This window comes from Nyctibius grandis, chromosome 11 (assembly GCF_013368605.1).
Source record: "Nyctibius grandis isolate bNycGra1 chromosome 11, bNycGra1.pri, whole genome shotgun sequence".
NCBI lineage: Eukaryota > Metazoa > Chordata > Aves > Nyctibiiformes > Nyctibiidae > Nyctibius > Nyctibius grandis.
This window is the reverse complement of record NC_090668.1, coordinates 11107959-11133801: the sequence shown is the minus strand read 5'-3', so window position 1 is coordinate 11133801 and position 25843 is coordinate 11107959. Positions and strand designations below refer to the sequence as shown.

General features: G+C 38.1%; 1 protein-coding gene across 1 annotated transcript in view; it reads right to left on the bottom strand.

Moving 5' to 3' along the window:
* THSD4 (thrombospondin type 1 domain containing 4) overlaps nucleotides 1-25843 on the bottom strand; it is a 301012-nt gene that overhangs the window by 235761 nt on the left and 39408 nt on the right. The window contains exon 5 of the mRNA XM_068410186.1: nucleotides 14069-14498. Within this exon, the coding sequence (XP_068266287.1) occupies nucleotides 14069-14498 (430 nt within the window). The remainder of the gene's footprint in view (nucleotides 1-14068; nucleotides 14499-25843) is intronic.

The window sequence follows — 25843 nt, the reverse complement described above, 5'->3', positions numbered from 1 at the left end:
TCTGAAGCAATGCAGAGTCTAATGAAGCAAGTAATACAGGGTCACAGCCTCTCTCTTTTCCCTCACTGCTTTCAAGAAGCTGCCTGTCATAGAGTAAAAGACCTTAGACATCTGCACAATACAATATCATTATATTTCTGCCTGAATTCCATTCAGCTAGCAACGAGCTTGTGTTTGGAACAAGGAAGACGGGCCACGGCAGAGCTGCACACCGAGGTGCCTGCCTTCCCCAAGGTACGTGCTGGCTCCCACTGCCATGAGTAAGGGAACTGCTACCATCTTGGTCTGGAACTTAAGAATCAGATTTTCCATTAACGATTTCAACTTTGCACCAAGAAAGTCCTCTGAATTTACCTAGAAAAGCCTCTGAAGTGTTACACAAACCTAATCTTTATTAACTTTGCAACGTATCAAGCAAATAAGGCATTAATGCATAAAGTGGCAAGTGCATCTGTTACTGCTTTACCTTTTTTCCCTTCCATAGCACCTTACAGCTTAAAATACAGTACATCTAATAACGGGGAAGAAAGATCAACCAAGCAGACGGAAAAAGAAGGATTCCTACTTAACTTTACAGGGTTGTGGCTTTTTTTAAATTCTCACTGACAGATCCATCTGATTAGATTGAAATAACTTATTTACGATTTTCAACAACTTGTAAAAGATCCAAGTCCAGCTTTGGTTTTAAATAAAATGTTAGCCACTCATCCATCCCACACAAAGCACTTGCACTGATCGAGTGTGCATGACTGGAAACTTTTGGCACTATGAGCTCAGGGGGGGCTCACCAAAGAGCTATAGTAGGAAAATTAATAGTACAGTTCCTCAGTAGTACCAAAAATGTGTCAAGGAAATCATCCATTTCTGTTTACTGCTAAAATTTTACAAATGCTAATCCAAAAAACCAATATCAAACAACCAAAAAAAAAAATCTGAGAAATAATAATTCATTTCTACAACACCTAAGTTTAACAATTAGAAAATGGAAGATAAATACTGAAAACAGACCATGCTGGAACAGAGCATCATCTGGTGTAAACTGATATGCAAGTATGCTATGGAAGGCAGAGCTATGTCAATTCACACCTGCCTGTGATCTAACCCGTTGACTGTTGCTAGTTTTTTTTGTGATCCAGCAAAAGACCAGATGACTCTCAACTCATTCCAAAGCTATTTTTTCAAAATGTAGTTACTATTTTACTTTCCCAAATTTCTTTTAGTGCACAGTTCCCTGAGCAAATAATTCCTTTAGTATCGAGACTGGAGTGCACATAGGATACTCTTTACATGATCCAAATCAAGCATCAAAAGCTTGGCATTTGCCACAGAAATCATAACTACTTTGTACAACGGCTGTTCTCAGTCTCACCAGCAGTATCATTTTTCTATATAAATATGCTGCACAAAAAAGTCCACCAAATACAAGAATCCCTCCATTCAAATACCTATTTATAGAAACACTACATAATGCTCAAGGTGCTTAAACTACACACTATTGCCTCATTTAATGGGAAATCAATGAAAAGTTATTTCCATTCGACACAACCTGGCTCAAAGTCTGAAGAATGTCTTAACGTGGAAGCTTTCAGCCTTGCTGCAGATTCGGTGTCTCATCTGTCTACATTGTTCAAATACATCTGAAAAATAGAGCATGTTCTAATAGTCCTCCTCAGAAAATGTGAGGTTTATGTACTAAGGACAGTTGCTTTAATATAATACTAGTAGTATTCTTTATACTAGAAAATTCAGTCACTCTAAAACCCATTTTGAAAGGCATCAGCAATATCAGCTTTGAAAGACCCTGAGACAAACTCATACGTGATGCAACTCTAGTGAAATCAATAGACTTAAAGCAAAGATGATATCTAGTCCTCGTAGTTTGTAGAAAATTATGCCAAAGTGATAAAACATCTACTCTAGGGTTTCCAGCAGTATTTTATTTCATTTTTAAAAAACATTGTTGTTAGAGCAGCCTGTTCTTCCTGGGGTGCAATCTTTATGTCACGTAGGTTTCACTGCTTTACTCTTTTATTCTACCAGCTTCATCCGTACATGGGAATAATTCTCTACCAATTTTCCATATGAAAGCTTAATCAATTTAAATGGAAATTCAATTGCATGCATTCCATTTAAATGACTGGCCTTTGTGTGGGAGGAAGGACTACCTGAATGGTTCCAGCAGAAGGACTGAAAGTTTAGGGAAGTTTTTGATTTGTATTACCATGATATTCCACTTTCTAATTAAGAATTCTTATGACAGCAAATAATCACAATTTTCTTAGAGAAGGATCACTATTTTAAGTGACAACGAGGCAACAGAAACGTTTATGCAGTGTTATATAAAGCAGAAATGTACAGGTACAAATGTACAGATGTTGCTATATCTAGGGTGAATTCTGGTAAGTCCATTGAGAGTATGCATTTTGGTCTTTTTTGTTAAAAAGAGAGACCTACAATATGGAACAATTTGTTTTCCACCAAAAGTGAACAGTTGTAGAACACCATAAATGTAGCTTAAAAATGATGAGCAGTTTGCAGGAGCCAAGTGTAACAGAAGTTACAGAATTATTCATATTTTAGACTTCTTGTTTCCATCAAAAATCAGTTTCTCATACAACACACTCTTACATTGTTTCTGTAATATATTCTTTCTTCCTAGGTCATACTACTTAAAAGAAAAAAAAAGGCACCTTAAACTAACTAGCAGATATGTTTACCGTATTTTATAATGTTTTGGTGTAGCTACAGCTGGTAGCACTGGCAATTTCTTATGAGTGCATCAAACTTTAATGGTTCAGACTAAAATCTTCTGCTCCTGGTATCTGTCTTAGTCTCATTTTTTTGGCTGAAGTACTTCATCCAAGAATGAGTTTGAAGGAAAACAAGAGGGGAGAAGTGTTTCATTTTTTTCCCATGCTTCAAATATTCTGATAATTTTTTTTTCAAAATATAAGTGCCTGTTTTATTTTAATGAGTGAAATGAAGTCAGCCAGGAAAGTGGTTTTTTTTGTCGAGAATGCATCTTCTGCCTTTTATATGGAAATCTACCCAAATATGGCCAGGCCACAAGATTTTGAACAAAATGCTGATAATCATACTTCGTACATGTTCAGTCAAAACCTGTTAAAGTTTTGCAGCTAAACTACTAGAACAATCTGTTTACAAGAAGTGTGTTCCACATCTGAGGCTAAAAGAGTCTGAGAAGCTTTCCAGCAATTATTGGTACGTGCTCCTGAGGTCTGTATCAGGGGCAGGCACTGGAAATGAAAACAAGACATCTCTCCCTTCTGCTTTTAATAACTCCTTGAGCCTGTTGCAGGCAGCATGGATGAAGCAAGGAAGTGGCCTAATACAAATGCCTGTACCTAAAATGCATGGAATACTTTGGAAAAACTTGGATAAAATTTGGGACTGGGGTTCAAGAGATGAGACTGGATGAACAAGCCAGCTGAAGAAGGTACTGAGAAGAAGAAAGTGAAACTGGATGAAACTGTAGACAAGCTGGGGAACCTAAGTGGGAGAAGGAAAGACTGGAGGCAGAAGAGATGGGGAAAAGATATGGAAAATATTAGACAAGGTACTAAAAAAGTGAGAAGTGTGACGGAGCAAGAAAATACAGTGGGACAGCTTCTGCTAGAGGGAAGGAGCAGAGACAGGCTGTTATTTGGAGGAATGTCAGAAACACCTGTGGTGAGGAAAACCTATGAACACCACAGCAAAGCATTTTCATTGCCCTGTAGTACTAGTAGAGGGTAAATTCCTTCAACCATTGGCTCAATTGCAATGGTCTGATGAGTCCTGTGAATAGTGATGTATCACATGATTGCATTCTGGTTTTGAAGGCTTTTTTGGTTTTGTTTTAAAACTATGAAGTTACGTACCGTAAGTCACAGGGCATTAAAAGAATGTTTTACCTCAACTTAGAAGAAGACTGTCCATGCAATTATTATATAATTTGGCTCTTTGTGCCTGTGAGGTCCATTCTCAACTACATGATTACATACTGTTTTTTCCGTATGATCTATGACTCATTCAGTGTGCAGAATGGACTTACTCTGGGGATGAATCAGGAATCTTTAGTTAGAAGAGTTATTTATATAATTTTCGTCTCATTCACTGTAGAAGCTAGTAGGTGTACAATGGACATACAGAATAAGGAACATGAAAGATGGTCTGCAGCTTCTGGGACTAGCTACTCTACCGGTTTTGGGGGTAAAAAGGGAAGCTGTGGTGCAATTTACTCAATCCAATCCTTTCTCAGTTTGTGAAGTACGTACTTTCCATTTTGGGGGTCTGACTGAAAACCTCTGGATCTGATTTGCAGATGAGCTGCCAAATCATAATTACAGTTGTGGCCAATGCAAGTTTTGCTTTGACTATTGTCAAGTAATAAATATGATACTGAACACAGAAAAAAAAAATCCAATCCAAATTACTCCACATGGGGTATTAAATTGTTGAACACTTTTTTTAAACCTCATTCTTCCATATCTCAGCTCCCTTTCTTACAACAGAGATTAGACCTTGCTATCACACAGAAGCTTTGTGAATGTTAAATCAAACACTGCACTAATAGTACCAACGACTAGTCCTTAGAGAAGTCATTTTTTCCTCATCTTCCGCATGGAGCATTTTTAAGGCAGGGAGACTTATAAATAATAAAGAGAATAACATTGAGTAGTATCCACTAATAACTAAGCCACTGATCTATGCAGGGACCTTGGGGTAAAATAATATATTATCAGGTAATTAAATAATTTTCTTAACACACAAGAGTTACCATATGATTGTTCACACAACTCCAGTTCTGAAAGCTCTAAACCTTTGCAGGTGTGACTTTGTCACATTAAGAGAGTCCTTTTAATGCCACCTTGCAGCTCAAAGTAAAACTACATCACAAAAAATTGTCATCAAAAAGTGACTCAAACTGAGGTCTCAAAACAGCCGTCAAGTATGCTTGCTATCTTTAACAAATGATAATGCAAAGAGAAATACAGAAAAAGAAGAGAGTACATTGCTTGGCTGGGAAGTTACTGAATGTTGAAGCAAAAAAACAAAGACAGTTTGCAGAAAGAGGCAGGGGATGTTTTCCAGGCTTCTTCCCTCTACAGATCACCCATTGCCTCTCTAATACTCCAGTGACAGATATAAAAAATATAGGGTTGGCTTTTCCACAACTGTAAGTCAAGAGTTTGATGATAAACAGCCTTACCAACCTATCACTAGAAAGAAACTCTGTTTTATTAATTACACTTGCATGTCTCTACATGTGCAATACGCTCCCTGCAAAGGTGTTATTTCTGGACACATAGCCCACTTGATGAAGTACTAGCAAAGATGAGACAGAGCACCACAGCCTCATTTTTTTTCTTTTTCCTTTTTTTAAATATCACCACTGCTTTAATAATTTCTGGGTTTTGCATTGTTCTGTATGCAGTCGGCTCTTAATGTATCATATGCAAAAGCCTTATTTAACTGTTCTGGACACCACCGTAGTGCCAACTTTCATTGTCACCACTTCTGGGATAGAGGGCTTGGACTACCATCCTTCAACACAACTCTTCTGTGGTTAGGTGAAGAAACACATGCTTGCTAGAGGCATTCTTACATTTATGTTTCCTAACTGTCTACATGAGTTTTGTCCATTTGCTTTTTTCGAGCCCTGCTTAAAAATCTAAAATTAAAAAAAACCACAAAACTAAAAACTCTAGCAATAGCATTGCTAACAGACCACTTCTCCTTCAGCACCCTTAGCTTAACTGTGGCAGCTTCTCCTGCACTTCCTTCTTCCTCCACTCACCTCAGTCAGTACAAGAGAGGATTGGGATTGTACTGGTGGATACTTTCACTGCAAGTTCCTGTGTTCATGTAACTTATCTTCTTTTCCTGCTATCTGGCTTGAAAATGCACCTTAAACTTGTTCATTGTTATCAGCAGTACTGAACTAATCTCCTAAAAACACCAGGAAAGAATTACTCCTTTAATGTACAAAGCAGATGCTAACATCCGATAGTAGGTGTTTTCTATACCTGTAATTAATGGGAATAGTTAACAAATGTTCATAAAAGCAACATGTAAAAAAATTATTTGTAAATTAATTCAAGGGATTTCCCCTGATCCAAGTTTCTAGACATCTGCAGCTTCCTCCGCTTCGAAAACCTGGATGCAATTAAACTAACATGTGAATAAAAAGCAAATTTCTTGTTCAAATTATAGGAATGTTGAATAATTACACACCAGAATTTCAGACAAAGACTTTTGTCAATGTGAATTGACAAAAAGAAACAAAGACAAGCTGGAATGCCTTAAAATATCTTCCACAACACTTGTCTATATTGATAAATGACAACTACTCCAATCTACAGTATCCTATTAAACAAATCTACAGCTATATCAGGAATGCACCATCTGGTTGCAGCTCTGTAGTCACAATTTTCATTGATTAGGTTCTTCTTTAAAACTTGGCACAGAGGTTATGTCTGAACAATAACCAGGCAACCCATCTAAATCACCCGGCAGTCATGTTTTATTGCGGAGCAAAAAAAATCGCTTCACTTCGACAAGCATCTGAACGAAGTTTCCGAATCACTTCACAGTATTTTAAGTGCTAATGCTGCTATTCAAAACTGATGAAGTGATCAGATAACTGGATCTTTTCCCCCTTTCCTCTCCTCCGTGACACATGCATTCCATTTACTCTAAGAATTAGAAGGGTAACTTCTCAGAGAATCCAATTGCTACATGAAATCTACCATTCATAGTTCCCTAGGAGTTAGGAAACAAATGTTTTAGCCAACTGACAGGCATTTTGGTTTTGATTTTGACGCAATTAAATGAATTATTAACATTTTTATATCACATTATTACTACACATAAATGAGGATCTGAATCTTCAGGTATTCTTAGACACAAATTCACTCAACTTCAAGCAGCACCTAGACTTCTCCAAGCTTCACCATGCAACCCATTTAGCAGGTTCAGAACTTCAAAATAAACCTCACAGAAGAAAAATGCAGCTCAATGTTTTCTGCAGTATCATAAAAAACTGAAGTACTACTGTTAACCACACCTTTTGAAATATTTCTGCACATTAAAAATCAAGAATATATATATATATTGGAAAGCTGACAGAGCCTCTGGAAAATTCAACTCCCAGAGTGCTCAAGCTAAACCCCAAACATACTAATGGTGCTAAACGGATGTGAATTGGCTAACTCTTATGCTAAAATATGGAAACTGTCCACCACATATAAACACCAAGAACAGACAAGAGAATTCTCTAAAATACTTAGGAGCAATAGTACAAAATACAAAAAGTTGAAAACTTAGATTGAACGTCACAAGGATTATTTGGACATTTTTACAAGAGGAGGGATTTTTACATGGAGAGAACTTCAACCATGGTACATTGTCCTGAGACATATTCATAATGGTTTGAGATACTTCATATTTAATGTGAAGTTATGTATGGCCACTGCTTCAAAAGCAGTACTATTCTCTATGGAGTAAACATAGTCACAGTCAGCATGGGAACTCGCTACAGATTTTCCAAATTTATGGTGTGAATCCCACTTCTTCTTTCCTAACATTTGAGTGGAAAATGTGGGTGAAAGGGGTTGGTGCCATTCATTAAAGATCAGAACTCAAACTAGAAGCATGTCACAAAATGCCTCAATCATAAAAAAGTTTGTTCTGCCTGACACAAGGCAGAGTTAAGATGGTTTCAATGACTAATTATTGTAATGTTGGCAATTCTTGCCTTAAAAAAATGTAATTACTCTATGTGTAAACTGAACATTTAAGTTTCTTACTGTGTCTTTCTGATATGCCCTCACACATTGGTAGATTTTTATCACTGATACATACTCTCAACCTTTATTTTCCAGTGGAATATTTGTTTTATTGGCTTAAGGTGTTTACCCTATCCTAGGCTCTACTATGTTTTATTTATATCTTACTAAATTGTCCTTGGACAAAGACAGAAATCTCATAATTTCTGTATGATGCAGAGAGTCATCATAAGACCATTACAGAACCCACAGGTCACTTCTCCCTGACCTGGACAATATAGGCTATAACTGTAGCCATATATTCATTACCAGATCTTTACCTGCACCTATCTTTTTGGTCTGTGTTTTTATAGTTCTTGGCACAACAGGGCATTAGAGCATGACTCTTGGACTCCTAGATGCTAAATTAGTTTTAAATAACTTAGATTTATTTACTTACTTAAGTAATTGAATTTACTTACTTAATTACTTAAGTAATTGACTTTTCAGTTAAAAACCATAAGCCTCTAGTCATTAATACTTTCTGAATTGTGTGATTTTGGCCTTATTATGAACATTTTACTAGATTAATAAGTAATTAATTTAGTAATAATTAATTTGTGTAAAAAAAACTAACTTTGTGTTCTGTTACTGCCACAAGTACAAAGCACACTTGTGGAATAAAACTATTTGAGAGAGCTTATAAAGTTACCCCAACATACTTTTCCTAATGATTTAAGGCAGACAGTTTCCCATAATTATTTAAGTTCTTATAAGAACGTCATAATGCAAAATATTTTCAAGTACACTCAGTTGTTGAAGGGGACGTCATAAAGCCACAGTGCAGAGATGCAGGGGAAACAACTGTTGTCCAAGAGCTTTATCAAAGGTGTCTCTATGTGACTGTCTTGTATACAAGGGACAATTGATCAAACTACATAGGACATTTTATGAGCAGTATCTCTGTGCCAGTGCCTGGCAAGTTAAGCCTATATTAGTGACAACCCTTTCTGAAATAATATTTATAAAATTCTGCTGCAAATATCAAAACAGTCAAAGAAACGACAGTACAACCCAAAGTAATGTGAGCTTTTAATAAGTTTCCTATACACCCACGGAATGTCAGACTACCAAACGTACATACGATCCCACAGTGTTTGCAGGGAAAATTCCTCACATAAAGTCAAGGTTAAATTTCCTCAGGAAAAGATATGTCATCATAACCCCACTTTGCCACTTATGTCAAACACCTACTCTATACAAATCTCAAAATGAGAATAAATAAACCACACAGTAGCTCTTTGGGAATAAGAAGGGGCTTTTCAGTTTTTAAAAAAAATAAAAAAAGTTCTGTTAAAAATACAGTTTTCTACTTGTGTTTACCTCAGTATCTGAGTATCCCAACTACATTAAAGAGTGCACACACATCCTTACAGCACCATATATCACTTCTGAAAAGACCTGTCTGGGAATTACATTTTCTGTTCCACACAAAATGAAACATTTCCACTTCTACCTTTGTTAAAACTTGAAACGTTGGAAATGTTTCATTTTCTATAGAGTGGAAAACTTTCAAAAACGCTTGGGCAGAATGCCAGCAAGCTGGTGAAACGGCCCAAGATCCCGGGTGCCAAAGGAGCCTGCCAATGCCTACCTATGTGCTTAGGTGACAGAAAAGCACATCAGTTTTTAATGGACTCAACACATTCCTGCAGAACATTTCCATTCTATTTAATTAAGGTTCTGCATCCTAAAAAGCCTTCCAATGGTAAAGCTTTAACTCATACCAGTCAAAATTAGTATCATTATCATTAATATTCTTTAGGAAATTAAATATATTAATTTATCCCATCACGACAGAGCTGGGGATTGGCCCTGAGCCTTTTACCTCACCCCATCTCTTCAACCGTAAAACCTCTTTCCATTTCCAAAATTGTCTTTTCAGATACTTTGCATTCCCTGCTAAGGTGCCACTCTCAAGTGTTCTGCACACAGGAGCACATATCCAAGTAGAGAACTCTTATTCAGAACCAAAAGCTGGATTTTTCCATAGCTGTGCTACCAGAGTAATAGTATGTAGAGTCAGGATAAGAAAGTAAAAGTAATCATTGTTTTCTGATCCTATCTAGCTACTTCCCCAAAACACAACTGACTTCTTGCTAAGTAGCAGTCACATAAAACACTGGGAAAAGCAATATATTCTAATGGGAGACATGACAGTAATCCATATGAACCAGTAGGTAAGCTAGCAACTGTGAACGAAACTGGACAAACTCAGCAAAACGTCATTCATAAATCTCCCACTGAGCTCTCAGCAATTAGTCTTTCCTACATTTTAGCTCGGTTCTTGCAAATTCATATACAAGTAAAGGTATAAATTTGGTCAAAACCATACCTCAATCCATAGCTAAAGACAATTTAGATTTTACATCCATTTTGCATTGCTCTTCATGGTGGAACTCATATATGAGTTTCTCTGCCTACTTTTTCATACTCCTTGCTGCACTGTAACTGAATCACTGAAACAGTCACTGTTTTACTTTACAGGTTTTCTAACCAGAGCGTTTAAGTGGTCATGACTACTATGTGACTTCAGACTCAACTGTATTGGTGCAATTTGGGAAGTGGGAACTGCAGAAGAGGAGAGGTGTCAGGGTAAGCGGGGCCTTCTAGCCTGAACTCACCACACCAAGGACAACATAGAATCATACAACAGTTTGGGTTGGAAGGGACCTTTAAAGATCATCTAGTTCAACCCCCTGCGCCACAGGCAGGGACACCTTTCCACTAGACCAGGTTGCTCAAAGCCCCATCCAACCTGGCCTTGTACACTTCTCAAGATGGGGCCTCCACAACTTCTCTGGGCAACCTGTTCCAGTGTCTCACCATCCTCATCATAAAAAACTTCTCCCTTATGTCCGATCTAAACCTACCTTCTTTTAGTTTAAAACAGTTGCCCCTTGTCCTGACACTACAGGCCTTGGTAAAAAGTCTCTCTCCATCTTTCTTATAAGCCCCCTTTAAGTACTGAAAGGCTGCAAAAGAAGGTCTCTGCATATTAAGGATAGAGACATACTAAGAATTAATGTCTTTACCAATAAGCCATAATTCACTGTATGTCTTACAAAAAATAAAATAAATCAGATAAAATTGACTTTAAAAAGGGACACTCTGTATGGCCAAATTTACACTGCAAAACTAGTAGGCTTGAATGTCCAGAACCCTGAAAGCTTCCTCGTGTACACTGCCCAAGCAACCCTCAGCCTGAAGTTAATTTACAAATATATTCTCACATATTCAGACACTCACAAAGAGCAAGTGACTTGACAATGCTTGAGACAATTAATAACAAAAAGTGCTCTGTAAACAAATGTTCCATGTGAGTTGCTTCCTTTGTTCTGGTGACAAAAAACACAAACAAGTTTGCATTCAAATCCTGCTTCACCCATACGCCCGTATAATTCTCTTTCCTCTAATGCTGGGGGAAGTAAGGAAGATTTACTCATCATTCCCCCATTTTGGAGGAATACAGACTACATTTGAAGAATCTTATTGTACGGCGAATAGCTTATGGTTTCAGTAAGATCTGTCAGTACTGGCTGTGTAAAGGACAGATGTTTACTGCCTGTTTCCTGCTGAAGGAGGTGACAGGCAGCTGTGTATTCTGAGGTGAGCATGTACAACACCTATATGTAAGGTGCTGAAGAGGGGAAGCCACTTGTACAATAAGAAAATAGGCTTAACGACCTGCAAAAACACTTGAACAAATACAAGCGCTTCCGAGGTTCTCCCTAACCAAAACCCAGAAGTTTAACTTTTAATGAATCAAGCTGTCAGTCATGTAAAATGAGCTCAGCTATTAATGAAAAAACAGTAAACGTACAATAATGAGGAAATGACCTACTGGACCAAGGCAGATTGACTTAATTTGTTATTAATTAACTGCCCTTAGGAGAAACTGTAGAGGGAGTGGCCAAACACCAGAATAACCGTTAACAGAATACTTTCCTCTCAATAAATGAGATTTTAATTTTTGGTATGCTCCAGGAAGAATTAAAAAAGAAAAAAGCAAAAGAAAGAAAAAGATACTGTTCTCTGCATGCTGGCAAGACCACTGGTAAATGTCACTGCCGATAAATTAAATTAAAGCCCATGTGCAGAAGCATTTAATCAGGAAGAACAAGAAAACAAAGTGAAACACTATCGGCCTTGTTTTGCCCTCATCCTGGTCTCTATACTAAAACTGTTTTTAGAAACTTCTTTTTTACAATTATATTAATTAACACACTATAGGGAGAAAAATAACCCTGAATAGCTATTACAGCTTCTCAGAGGGTAACAGAAATGTTACTAAATAAAGAATATCACTATGCAGAGTTCCGCGCCTAGGAGGAGCTGCATCATCTACAATTTCTCTCTGTTATTAAAAGTCTCTTGTAATGGTTTCTTTATAACTGCATTTACACATGCAACAATGGCAAAGATGAAGTAACAGTATGCTCACCTATTTTTTCCTCTTCATCTATTGAAGTCTTCTGTTTAAACAACAGTTTCTAAAATGAACATGAAAATATTTTCACTCCTGTTCCCCTGCTACCAAAAGAAATCTGCTGATGGCCAGACCACTCATGATACTGACCTCTATGTCTTGCCACTGTCTAATTCACAAGCTCACAGCCCTCTCCTCTCCAGCCTACTTGTCATTCTCAACAAGTTTCCCCTACAAACTTTCTTTCTCCATCACCTTGGCCATCTGGGATTGCTTCCTTCTTCCACCTCATTTCTAACTCCCTCACCTCTCACCCCTTGCTCTCTGAAAAGACATCTTTCCTGGAAACGATTTTGTTACATCTCTTAAGTCAGGCAGAATCCTGTCCGACTTTTTGCCCTGATGCAGTAAGGGATGAAATAAAGACATTTGTGTATCACTTTGACACCAGTGAGCAAATTCGGCACAGAAAACTCTCCAAATTAATGCTCATGCACTAAGTTCATTTCCCATTTCCTTCAAAAAAAACAGAAAGTGTTTTTCAAAAGAGCAATTTGTACCAGAGACTATTCCCAGAGGCTCAAACCAGCCCTTTCATGTTTTCCATTTCAGACAAATACACTAAAACTGTTTTGACATTAGGTCTCTTCAGTCAACTGCTCTAGTCTGAATCAATGGACTTTATGCATAAATAAAGCAAATGTAATAACTGCTACACTAAGAGGTGAAAAGGCACTCATCTGATTTGCTTAGGTCGTGTTTTTGTTATCCTTATCAAATGTTCTGTTGCTACATCTCCGCTACACAGGCTTCCACTAGGTGAAACAGGATTTCTAAGAGGCAGAAGAATGAGATGTGCCCCCACCCAGAAAAATATGGCACGTTGTGTCAACATACTGAGACCACTCTTGAACATCCTGCTTCTAATATCCAAATACGAGCTGCTTCAAGTTTGCGACATTACGTTAGATTAGTAGCCCAAATGAGATGCAAACATTAGGAAGAGATACTTTAGGAAATACTAAAACGGCACAGCCAGAAACTGAAAATTTTAGCAGGATGAAAATCGCTTGTGGGGAGAAACAGCAAAACCTCACTAGCCTCCCACATACAATGGGAGGCTGCCCCAGAGCATAGAGCTACACCCAGCCAAACATTTTTGAACAAAGTAATAACAGAGTAAGTTTCATTTAAAAATTAACACAGAACAGATTTTCTCTCCAATAAACTAGGAAGCCAAAATCAAAGCATGTAAAGCTTGAATGCTGGTAAAAGTAGCATCTGTCACAGAACACACACAGCACCATGGAAAGATACTGGAGTGATCTAAGCTACTGGGTGCTGGCTCTAAATGCTATTTAGAGCATGACTAGCACTCCCAAGAGGATAGCCTTATCTTATGGGATTGAGAAGTAGGGAGCCCTCATAACGTGGTCTACCCCAACTCCATTTTTCCATTTCTCACATGGAAAAATATTAAACCTGTCTGTGACTCAGTTTCTCCCTCTATCAAATTAGAATTACACATATTGGTAGGTTTAGTGACTGCTTAAAATACTCGGTATTTTAAGGTATTAGGTAACTATATGGTATAAGATAACTATAGGTATTAGTATGGTATTAGGTAACTACAATATTATGCATCTACTTTCAGTACTCCCCAAGACACTTTTAAAATAAGTTCACAAAAAATTTCATTAAATTAATAAAAAACAATGTTCAACTTAACCTCTTGACTGTGTGAACATTTAGCATACTAGGGAAAACCAATAGCTGTCCAACAAATTAAATATAGGAAAACCAGACTTACATTTGTGTTGCAGAGTTTATATTGCTTGTAGGTGCCAATGCACACAATTGCTGCAGCCCTTTGAGGCTGGGGCTGACCCTGGACTGCCTGGTGCGATGCAGACCTATGATGGTTTGAGTCACTGCTGTGAAACAGGCTTTGAGATACAGGAAATGAAGATGACTGATAAACTGAGGGTCCCAGGACTTGATGTCCAGCCTGAGGCTCACTTCCTTCTTGATAAAGATTCCCATGTTGAAGAGAAGGACTAGCTGCCTGGCTGTAAGTGTTCATGAGACTTGGACTCTGATGAAATACCTGGTTCCTTGATGACTGTCGCTGCCTCCGAAGTTTCTGAGGCTGCTGACCAGTATCAGTTTGTAAAGGTAAAATGTACGGCACTTTTCCATATCCATACTTTCCTGGACCAATAGGATTTCTGTTTCTGCTTCTAAAAACAGAGAAAGAGAGAGAAAACAGTTACTGAATTCATAAGTGAAGGAGCAGTTAGATACTTATATGACTTGTTATTTGTCAAAGTTATTCACTGCAAAGCAACAGGTAACAAAAAATTTCAATCTATTTTACAGAAAATATGTACAAGCCATAGTCGTACTGGGACTTGTACGAGCTTGCTGTATCAGGAATCTCTGAAGAAGTCTACCGGTTGAACTAAATCCTGGGCCCTCTTGGGCTGACAGTCACATGGCAAGTCCCTTAGTGCCAACTAGCAAAGGCAAATAGTTAGGTACAGTATAATGTAGCAGTTAGGGTGGTGGTTGTTTTTTTAATCCCTAGGACTCTCTTTTAAAATGGAATTTCAGAGAACCAAAGCTGTATTGCTAAAATTCATAACTTGTTTCTGGGGAGCTTGAGATACATAACAGCAGGGAATCCCTACTGTGGATTTGAGTAATGACAGAAGAAAATTTGAATTCAGTATGGCAAAGGTCATTAAACATTTTGTATCCATTTAAAAGGCCTCCTGTAGTTCTGCTTCATTTGCTACTTAAGAAATAAAAATGGAAACAGAAAAAGGATAAGAAACATCAAAATATTACTGAAAGGCCTCTGGAAAACATGACAATGCAGGAAAATAGTCCTACTATGGTACACAGTTCATTTTCTCTCCTTCTTTGGCCAGCAGATTTACTCTTTTTTCTTTTAATATACAAAGTGTGGATTAACAATACATTTAATTAATAAGTCATGACCCCCTAATTTATGTGGCCAGGATAAAATCCCACCTTTCCCTGTACATTACTAAAACATTACACAAGTTGGCAAAAAAGATTTCTTCCAGTTCAGAGTAATACAGCTGGTTTGGGTAACCTTTGCAGTCAGGAAGGGAGACACCATTAAAAGAAGGTCATTTTCCTTCTGTCCATAAAATGTACTTATATTTTTTAATATATATAAAATAGACTTGAACTGCAGTGAAAAACAGAGGTTTTGTCTATAAATTGACATACTTATTTATAGAAACCAAAGTGTTACAGATGTCAGACAGTCACCAGATCAAACAGACTTTTCTTTCGGTTTGTTTTTTCTTGTGTTTGTTTTCTTCCAAAGTCTTACATTCTCCCAAGACTCTTGTTACATGGGAACCTTGGAAGTCACTTACTTAACATTCTAGCTTTACGGCCACGTCGGACTTTTAATCAGTCATCTTCCTGGCTCAAGGATGTGTGAACAAGAGTGTTGATTTACCCTGGCAGATAAGCGACCAGCACTCTTAAGCTGTTTATACCCGTTAATCTGCTCTGTGACTGTGATGGTCATTGTTGAGGTAGGGTTTTGGTAGTTACAGTAGAGAAAAGTAGTACAATGGTTTTTGGCATTAAGGGAAGAAAAAAAAAAAGCTTCCTGTCAGTGGACAGGAGAGGAAAGAAAGAGAAATTATGAATGGGAATTATTTCAGAAGCTGAGACTAAAACCAACTTGATTTAAACGAGCATGGTTTTGTGTTGTGGTTGGTTGTTTTTTTTTTTAATGGGCAAATCAATTGATTCCCAATATGTTGCTGCTATTTTTCATTTTTAATGTAACTCTTCATTTCTGAGCAAGAGAAAAACAAACAAACAAACAAATCTTCCTTGAGATTTCTATTCATATTCTGCACTCTGAAAACACTTCGGTATCATAGTTCTCATGAAGAACCTTAGATTTTGGAGCAAATTGATTCGTCTTAGAAAACTGATATAACTCCTTATTTTTACTTGCTCCAGTCTCTAATGATTCTTACAGACAGTGGTTTTCTCCTCAAACTGACCACATTAAATTTGAAGTCTGAGATATGAACCTTGGCAACAAGTCCTGGCATTGAGAAAGTTACTGCTTCATTGCAGGGAGCACAGACTGCATGGGGTGGTGTTCGCAGGGGCGGGCAGAGGGTGGCAGGTCTATTGAAATTAGCCTTTGGAATGTATCACAGTCAGATTGCTTGCATTTTTCATCAACAGGAGGAGAAAGCTGCTAATAACTGAGCAATAAGCCATGTGCAGACCAGTGGAGTGGTAGGAATATGCCTCTGTCCCAGCCTTTTGAATGCCAAATTCTTTGCAGCAACAAGCATTAGACTCTTCCAGAGAGGAACAGCTAGATGCATCGTCTGATCCACCTGGAAGAACTGCCACCTGGCAAACTAGGAGAGGTCATGCAAGAGATCAAATATGAGACTGATATTTGACTGTTAATCTCCAGTCCAGGGTCATGAATCAGAACTGAAAAGAACTGAAGGACATGCAAGAAATGGTGACATAAACTAGAACTCTTCAGCCTGGAAAAATGATGAAATGGGCATATAGTAGTCTTAAACATAGAATGACTAGTATCTGAAAGAAGGACCCATGGCTGAAGGCAGCAAGGGTCCAAAAGCTGCTGGAATCTCACCAAATTATTTGCAAAAATAAGAAAAACTTGATTTTGAGGGAAGCCAGACTTTTTTCTTGTGAAATGGTTGATCGCTGCAACAAACACACAACAGTGCCTACGAAGTGAAAGCAATAACAACATTCTTACTGTTAGTTCCTTTCTCATCTTGGCTTCTTTTTCTACATTGTAACTTGGAAACGTTGCTGGAGTCCCCACTGATGAAGAAATGAGGCACCATTTCTGGTAGCCTAAGTTTCCAGCACCCTTATGATGACATGCCTGTGGTTGCATCAAGGCTCATCAGTGGTGAGTTCTCTCCTTTGCCTCTTCCCCCATAACAGTTAGGGACAGAATAACCCAAGACATTGCTGTGTAGCACTGAATACAAGTTTCAATTTGCTCAGGTTCTGCAGTAATTATGACCTGGAATTTTCAGCGGTACGCACTTCCTCTGAAATGGAAGGTTAACTTTTTGTAGCCAGGAACATTACGTTTCTTTCAACATACAAACCACTGGAAACAAAGTGTAACACACAACCTCTAATTGTTAACATCTCTATCAGTGTTCATGTATTCATTTAAACCAATATTGCCTGGACTGAAACTATTTCCAACACTGCCTGTTTTGCCTTAAAGCATCTTTCATTCACACTTGGCAACATCCTTATAAATTAGGAATGCAGTTTGTTGCAATGTAATAAAGAAGCTTGTAAAAAATAGCTTGGTGGTAATTAACTTGTATAATTCTTAGGGAGTGTCAGGCAGAATTTATGATGTCATGCAGCAATGAGGGAGAGAGTGTTATGTAGGTCCATACACAATGAGAAAACAACAGGAAAAGGGAAAACAGGCAAAGGGAGAGGAAAATCAGACAAAGTCTACCATTACCTTAATAATCAGAATTAAAGTACCCTTGCTGACACTGTTTGCTTTATTCTAAATCAACCCAGCTTTGATCTGCTGGTAGAAGATGGAAGTAGGTCAAGCCCTGATGGCTTGTTGGGAGTTTTCAGTTGCTGGCAGGACTTTTTCTTACCTATCATTCAGTATGCTTACCTATATTCATTACAAGCCACTCACTCCTCCCCACAGGATGGCTTGGAAGCTCCTCCTTATTGGTTTGTTTTTTTTTTTTTTAATGCACACTGTCATGACCCAGGTCAGGGCTGAGATGCACTCTCATTGCAAGCAACAGGTAAAGGAGGAAAAAAGAATTAGAAAGTAACAGCACACCCCTAGGCCTTGTGCCTACTTACCCAGACCTAAGCTAGAGTGAGATTTTGCAGCATTAGACTTTACATAGCCAGGTATGCTAGAAACCAATGGAGTCATCCTCCTTAATGTAACAACGGTCAAGAAGAGCATTTGAATAGGATGTTGAGTATGTGTTGCTACAGGAGTGAAGTTGAGTGTACGAACCACAGTCAACAGCTCTCAGACAAACCTTGAAAATCCAATTTGAGCAAGATCTGAGTTTTAGACTCCAAGTTTTAGACAATTTTGACAAAGCTTTTCCAGCAAGGTGTTTACAAGTCCATGGTTCCCCAGTACTAACAGAATTATAATTACAAGAGCCTGGCAGCAGAATGAAGCCACATATTCCTCCTACCAGCACAATTCCCAAAATAGCTGTATTTAGAAAGGATTCTAATATATTTCCAAAACCTGCAGCATGCTGCACTGCACTGCACTGACATATCAAGGACATGACTGCATCAATACAAACTCTTCACAAAGCTGATATGAAAACAGCAATAATGAATAATACTTAGGTTCCTTCTGATAAACACAGTCCCTGCAGAGCAGATATTGTTTATAGATGGATTTACTTAGGTATTAAACCATCAGTTGGAGCACTGATCATGAGAATGATTGCAGGGTTGAACTCCAATAGGTATGAGAAGTCAACTACTGGCACTAAGATACAAGCATTATCACGCTCAGAACTGAAGCAGTTAAAATAACACTTTATTGCTCATTTAACTATATAATAAATAGTTAAAAATCAAAAGAAACCCAACTCCCAGAGAGTAGAAAACACCAACTGTTTGAAAAACAGGTGGCAGGAAAAAGAAGCCTGGAACTTTATTTCTGTAGGATTACTCAGTGCTTCTCACTTGTGTAAATCCAGGTCTCTTTTTGCACATGCTTGGGCCCTTTAGGAAGTTACCAATGACCTTCTACATCAATCTTTTCAAAAGCACTCCCCTTTTCAGCAGAAGCAAATATGACTGTATTAATGGAACAGTCACGCTAATTTTTCATTGCCTGGAAATTAATGTTCATAGTCGGAAATTTAATAGGTTTGTCAGGTGTATTTCCTTCTCAGGGTCCATACAGTCCTTAGACGTGCAGAGACAACTTAGGACTGGGGAGAGCTACGTTCATATCCTATATCTGTTTCATTTAGAGAAAAGTTCCTCCTTCTAGATCGGCCAGAATCAGGTAGAGAAACAACATGCTCCTAGGTTTCTCATACGCTAGGCCAGTTAATTTTACACGAGGGCTTCTGGCTGCATATCCTTATGTCAGCCTGATTTCTGCCACTGTTCATCCACTCATGCCAATGAAACTATTTAATGTAGGCCAAGCCTTTTATTTAATTGCTTCTAATAAAAAGATATCAATCAATGATTGTCTACATTACTTTGCATGGAGAAAGTTCCTAAATACCCCTTCAAGAATTAGAAGCAACAGAAAGGAAGAAGTATCAAAAAGGCAAGGATAAGTAAAGGCAAGGATAAGTAAGTCTCACCAGCTCCATCACCTGTTAGGCTCTCTGACTAAACTGTCTAGTATCAAATAAACAGTTAACAATAAAAATTTTTCAGTTCTTTACTGGATTGAAGAAGAGAAAGAGGGAATAAGAAGAGGAAAAGAAGTATTCAGCAATATTTGCAGTCAGTTAGGATAAAGACTGCATGTACTATGGACAAGCAAAGGGGGAAAAAATGCCACCAAGAACAGAGTTATCATCTAAAGTCAAATTACTGCCTAACAGAGAAATACATGTTGAAAAGCAAGCAGCTGCTTTCAGTGTTTCACGTCAGACCATAGCCAGTAGACACCTCTGATCTATTGTGTTCATCTCAAGTAGAGGCGTAACAGCTGTTTAATGCAGATCTGGCAATCTTCTTTCTTGGGGCGTAAATTCTCATATACACACACACCTCCCTGATGGTTCAGACGAATCTGTTTAGCACATTGATGACAAAAATGATGGGCCCCTTTAAACTTAAGCCAACCTAAATATATTCTTGAATTCAAAAATACATTTGCCCAGACAGGTATGAAAAGCAGGTTTTATGCTATTAGTGTAAGGATTGTAGCAAACATTTTAAAATAATTGTTATTAGCTAGTATTCTTGTTGGCCTAACTATTAACAATTTCTCTCATGCTAAAGGTAAGTCAGCTGAGAACAGTGAGAACTGGCCCCTTGCAGCACATTTTGAGTGACAAAAAGGAATTTTGTCGTAGCAGCTCTTTCTAATTTTAGCCATAAGCATACATGTGCCTTGGTAGACAAATAAATGCATTATCACTGCCTCGTAGTTTATGCTAAGAACAATGCTTTGAACCTCAAGTGTTCTTGAGGTTCACTACGAATGAAGTACTTTCAGAGCTGGTGGGCTGATTATTTATATTGAATAGAAATTCTCTTTGAACCAAAGATAGGTAGCGTCCTTAAAATACATAAGTAAGATTACAGATTTCCTGGGCCTCCACCTGCTCTCTTAAGTGCTCTTTACAAAGCATCTCTCCAACATAAGTTTTTAATTTTTCCCTTTTTTCATAACTTCCTTTTTTCTCCTCACATTTCTCCCACCATTCTCTAAACAGAGGTTCCCTGGCTCACTTCCAGCTGAAGCATAACTCGTTTTCTTTCTCTTCTGATGTCAGACAGAATAAAGAATGTATTTTACATGTGCTTTGCAGCATTTCATTCAACTTATCTCCTAGTATCAAAATACTTCTTTTGTAAATGAAAAACTGAAAGGTTGAACACTAGCAAAAACTCTCATTTACGACACCACAGGAGATGACTTGTCTTACCATTGCAATGTTTTCTTAGAATGAACCCAAAGAAACTGCCAATTTCCCTCATTTTCAACTCACAACCTTTCACTCTGTTTCACAAGGAGTAATGTAATGTTCTGGGAAGGTAAGAGCCTTCAGCCACCAGCTTCACCAGCGATGAGGAAGAAAAACTGCACAAGAATTGTAGGCTTCCTGATATTTTTCAAAACTTTCTCTTCTCTATTCGCAGAAATTATTCTGCAAGCAGAGGAAGACAGTTTTCTTCCCTGTATGCCCAGCCACAACCACCACTGCAATGAAAGACAACAGAATCTCATCACAGAGCATATGGATAGATATGAAACCAATGCTTAGCACTTTCTTCTAATTTTGTTGAGAGTTTGGTCGAGTTTGGAGCTTTTTTCGAAATCTTCAGAGGCTTGCTTTACCAGGAATCCTGTCCTGGAATTAACAGATAAGTCCTCTAATACGCTAAGGAAACTCTCATCAGTGAGTCTGGTCTAACTGCACATGTAGCCTGAGGCTGCTCTGGGTGCCCAGGACCCAAGCACACTTCAGGCTCTTGGCTATTCTTCCCTTTTGGGAATTAAGCAGCTGCCTACAATCCAATCTCTGAAGTGTTGCTGACTGTATTTTTGTCCTATCAAGACAGCAATCAATCCACAGGTAGCGCCTACTCAAACTGAACTTAATAGTGATCTGTCATCAGAAACAGGTTCTATGGGCAAGATGACAGTGGGAGAAAAGACAGAAGAAAGAGTACAAATATGATTTATAGCTTTATTTCCCAGTCAATATTCCACATTTTGTACCACTGCAATATTGGGTTTGGGGTAAAATGCATCACGTTTTCATTCTATTAGAGAAATAACGAAAGGAGAGATGGCTAAGTACTTGAGCTGGGTTTCATTCCAAATATTAAGAAAAGCAAACACTCATGCCAATAAATATAAAGCCTCAGAACTTGAGCAAATAACACCTTCTTGAACCCGAAGGTCCAGCAATCACACATTTGTCCACCTCTACGAACTGGAACTGACCAGAACAGGTCACAAAAATTACATCAGAACATGAAGCTAATGATGCTTAAATTGGTTAAGGAAATAACAACTGAATTGTCCCTTTAAAGGTTAATTGCAGACCTGCCAACGGAGTGACCTACATTTGCCTGGTCAAAGCATCTGTGAGAGGGGGCAAAAGAAATACTTTCAGAAAGGAAATTCTGTTTTGACATTAAACGATACATTCTTCCTTTCCATTGCTCGCAGGCGCAGAAATGCAAACTGGCCCTATACAGGGTACAAAGCAGCACAGCAGACTCTCACGTCAGCTGTTGGCAGCAGAATAAAGACCCCAGAGCTATAACCATGTGAGAAGTTGATGATTTTTGGATTATTTCCTCAGTGCAAACCTTTCCTCTCATTCCTCTTCCAAATACAAAAAGAGCTTTAGGGAAGCCCTTTCCTTATTAAAATATTTCTTTAAACTTGCACTATTTCTGCAAGCCTGCTTTACTTATTTCATTACTCTAGTGATAAATGTATTTTTTTTCTTTCCGCTCCTAAGAACCACATACAAAGTACACATAGAGCTTACAGATGTGGACACAGAAGTTTTGCCTCTCCACCATGAAATTCCACTTGTAGAGAAAGTGAAGGTGGCAGCTGTAAGCATCCCAACACTCAGCACGTGTATGGAAAACTGCGGTTTTGTCTTCTCTATCATCAAAATAGAGAACTGGAAATGCAACATTTAAGAAGTACTAAAACCTAGTCCATGAATGATATTTCCTTTCGAGAGGTGTTTTCTCTCTTAAAGCATGTTATCCTTTTGCATGCCTTTATTACTTTTCCATACGTGCCTCTCTATAGAGATGTCCAAGTGATTTGATATTTCTTCACTATCTCCTTCCACACATGTTATCTAGGTGAAATAAAAACCAAGGCTGTGCTAATGGGAACTCAACTCTTCAAAGCTGAGAAGGGTTCCCTCCCTTTGCCAGCGGACAACCCAGAGAACCATCAGCTTTCTTTTTGTGTTTCCATCCTCATTCTAGTGACTGACTAGAATTTCCTAACACACTTCAGTTATGCAAGAACTCCAATTACAGCACTATGATAAAAAGGGGAGCACTTAAACTTTCTACATTAGGCTTCTAACTGTAGGTACGTCAAATCGCTCTCTCCCTGAGCTTCATGTGCAGCCGTGGTTTCTAAAGCCTGACTGAATCACATGTGAACTAACTTTCTAAAGCTGAAAACGTGAATATCTTCTTCACAGACAAGGTATGTCAAAATTTATGATATACAAATTACATTTTGAATTTTGCTAAAGAAACTGAACAGTTCTCTGTCATGTGCCTGGAAGGAGGCAGAGAACTTTTCCACTTGTTGCTAAATGATACAAACATATTTGGCTGCTTTGAAAGAGTGCTATTGCTGTTAAAACATTGGAAGCCATCCAATTTCATCTTACCATGCTATCAAATGTGAGCTTATCTCAGTCACAAATGTCCATTCCTCTTTTATGGTTTTATGGAAGTCTGCTAAATTCACAGCTTTAATATAAAGTGCAGTACAGTAAACAGGAATACCCCAAAAAGTTCCCACTGACTGTACATATTGTAAAAAGAGATTTTTTTTTCTTAATAGCCTGACACCAATTTCCAGTATCACTCTTTAGTGAACATTGAACATTGGTCTACGGTATAAAAATCATGTTTAGAGAAACTTACATTTTTAAATCCATTTTGCACATATCTGATAGGACCAGTAATCTCCTTTGTAAAGAAGGCTTGTACTCTGTATTTTGTAAATTAAGGAAAACTATTAGGTTGGTCATTCTAATAACTCAATTTTCAAATAACGTTTTTTGTTCTCTTTCTGTTTTTACAGTCACCACCAAAGAATCTGAAAGTTATGCAATATAACAGGCTTTAAAGCCACCAGGGACCGTCTTAATACAAGATGGAAATAACTTATTACGCAAATGAGATTAAAACACTGACCTTGAATCCACAGTCTTTAGCCAAGGGGCAGTGTGTGTGTGGCTGAAAAATCAGCTGTGGTACAGAAGCTTGCACTGTGCTCAGGAAAGCACAAGAATTTTCAAAAGCAAAGGCCTCCATCGTACAGGAAAGTGGAGACATAATGGACATTATCATCATTTTAGTACTTCATATGGCAATGCATTTATTAGGAAATTACACAGCTTCACTTCTGCACACAGACAATATTATTTTCTGCTCGTTGTCCTCTGATGTTCCAGCCATAACTGCCGTGATTGTTTCAAACTGTTCCAGTTTCTCCTGGCCTGCAGAGGCCACCACAGCAGCAAGGGATAGCCTGCCAGGAGGGAAGCCCAGCTGTGCCAGCAGCCTGGCAGCAGGTCCGCTGCAGAGGCCGGGCCAGCTGGGATTCCCTTGGAGACGGAGGGCGCCAAGGGGCTGGAGCAAACAGGCTTTGAATGACTTTGTGCTGACAGTTCAAGGCCCAGCTTCCAAAATTAGTAATAACCCAACAGTGTACTACAGCCTGTATCTGTTACACTGCACAGTTGAGAACAGAAGCGCGTTAGAGTAAATGATTAAGTAGAAAACAAAAAAAAAAAGCAAATACAACTTTTGTCTCAATGCAGTCATGTTAACACTGCTACTAAAGCCTGCCTCTGGCATTCTCTGAATTTTTATAAGCTCTTCAGTGCAATACTGAAGTTACACTCAATAGGTCTAGGCTATCCCATTTGCATGGGTTTGAAAGACAGACAAAGCAGTGATTAGAGGAAATGGCCAACACCTAGGAAGATCAACATCTGAACAGCTGGTCCTGCTTTTTGAAATTTATGCTTCACTGAGACAAACAGGAGGCTAACAGGTTAATTTCTATTTCCAAATATTCTTTTAGATGAGAGAAGTTTCTTGCAGGGGCTGAGGATGTCTTTATCATCAGCAACAGAGAGTCCTACTGTCTTATTCCAGTCAGGCTGGAATATTGCCTCAAGGTAACTTTCTTTTATTTGTTTGGGTCAGCAAGAAGTCTTTAAAAAGGGAATTACAGTTGACTGCTTCACCTAAGAATCTTAAAGCAGCAGATGATATGAAGGAGGTTTTTTTGGTTTTGTTTTTTTATTTGGTTCATTTTTATTTGGTTTCTTTTGGGTTTTTTGTTAACTAACCCAAAAAAAAAAAATCTCTCCATGCATCTCCCAGAAGATGGCTGAGAGGGAAAGAACCAGAGAACTCCCACCTGCTGGAATCCATATTCTGACAGACAGAACAGAGACGGTTCAAGAGCACTCCCTCCCAGGGGATCTCCATGCCCATTCTCCTCAGTTTCCAAACTGGAAACACATCTATTTTCCTTTCATACATATATAAAAAAATCTGATAGATTGGTATCTAAGAAGAGAAAAAAGTCTTTCTCCAGAAATTGGAGAATTAATTGGAATTAATTATAACAGCACAGTTCCACCCAGCCTTAAAGGCTGAACAGCCAATATTATGAATTTTATATAAACATATACAGTGTTTAAAATATTCTACATATTAAACAACCAAATTTTTTTTGAAATTTTGCTAAAAGAGGTGACAAAAAACAAAAAAGGGAAAAAAGAAAACAAAAAGCCCATAAACAGAAACTCTCTGAAAAATACGAAACAAACCTAGAGTTTTTACTAGAATAAAAGTGAACGGAGAGTTGGCCATTTGTTAAGAAAAAGTTTGACGAGTCTCTTTTTCAACCAATTAAAATCAGAATGGCTGTTGAAGGTCAGAATCCTAGTACAGAGCTGTTACTTGTTCTGATTTTTATTGTGGTGAAGATGGAAATGACAAATGAGAATGCAGCAAAAAAGGACAAACATCTCAATATATCATAAAACAAATC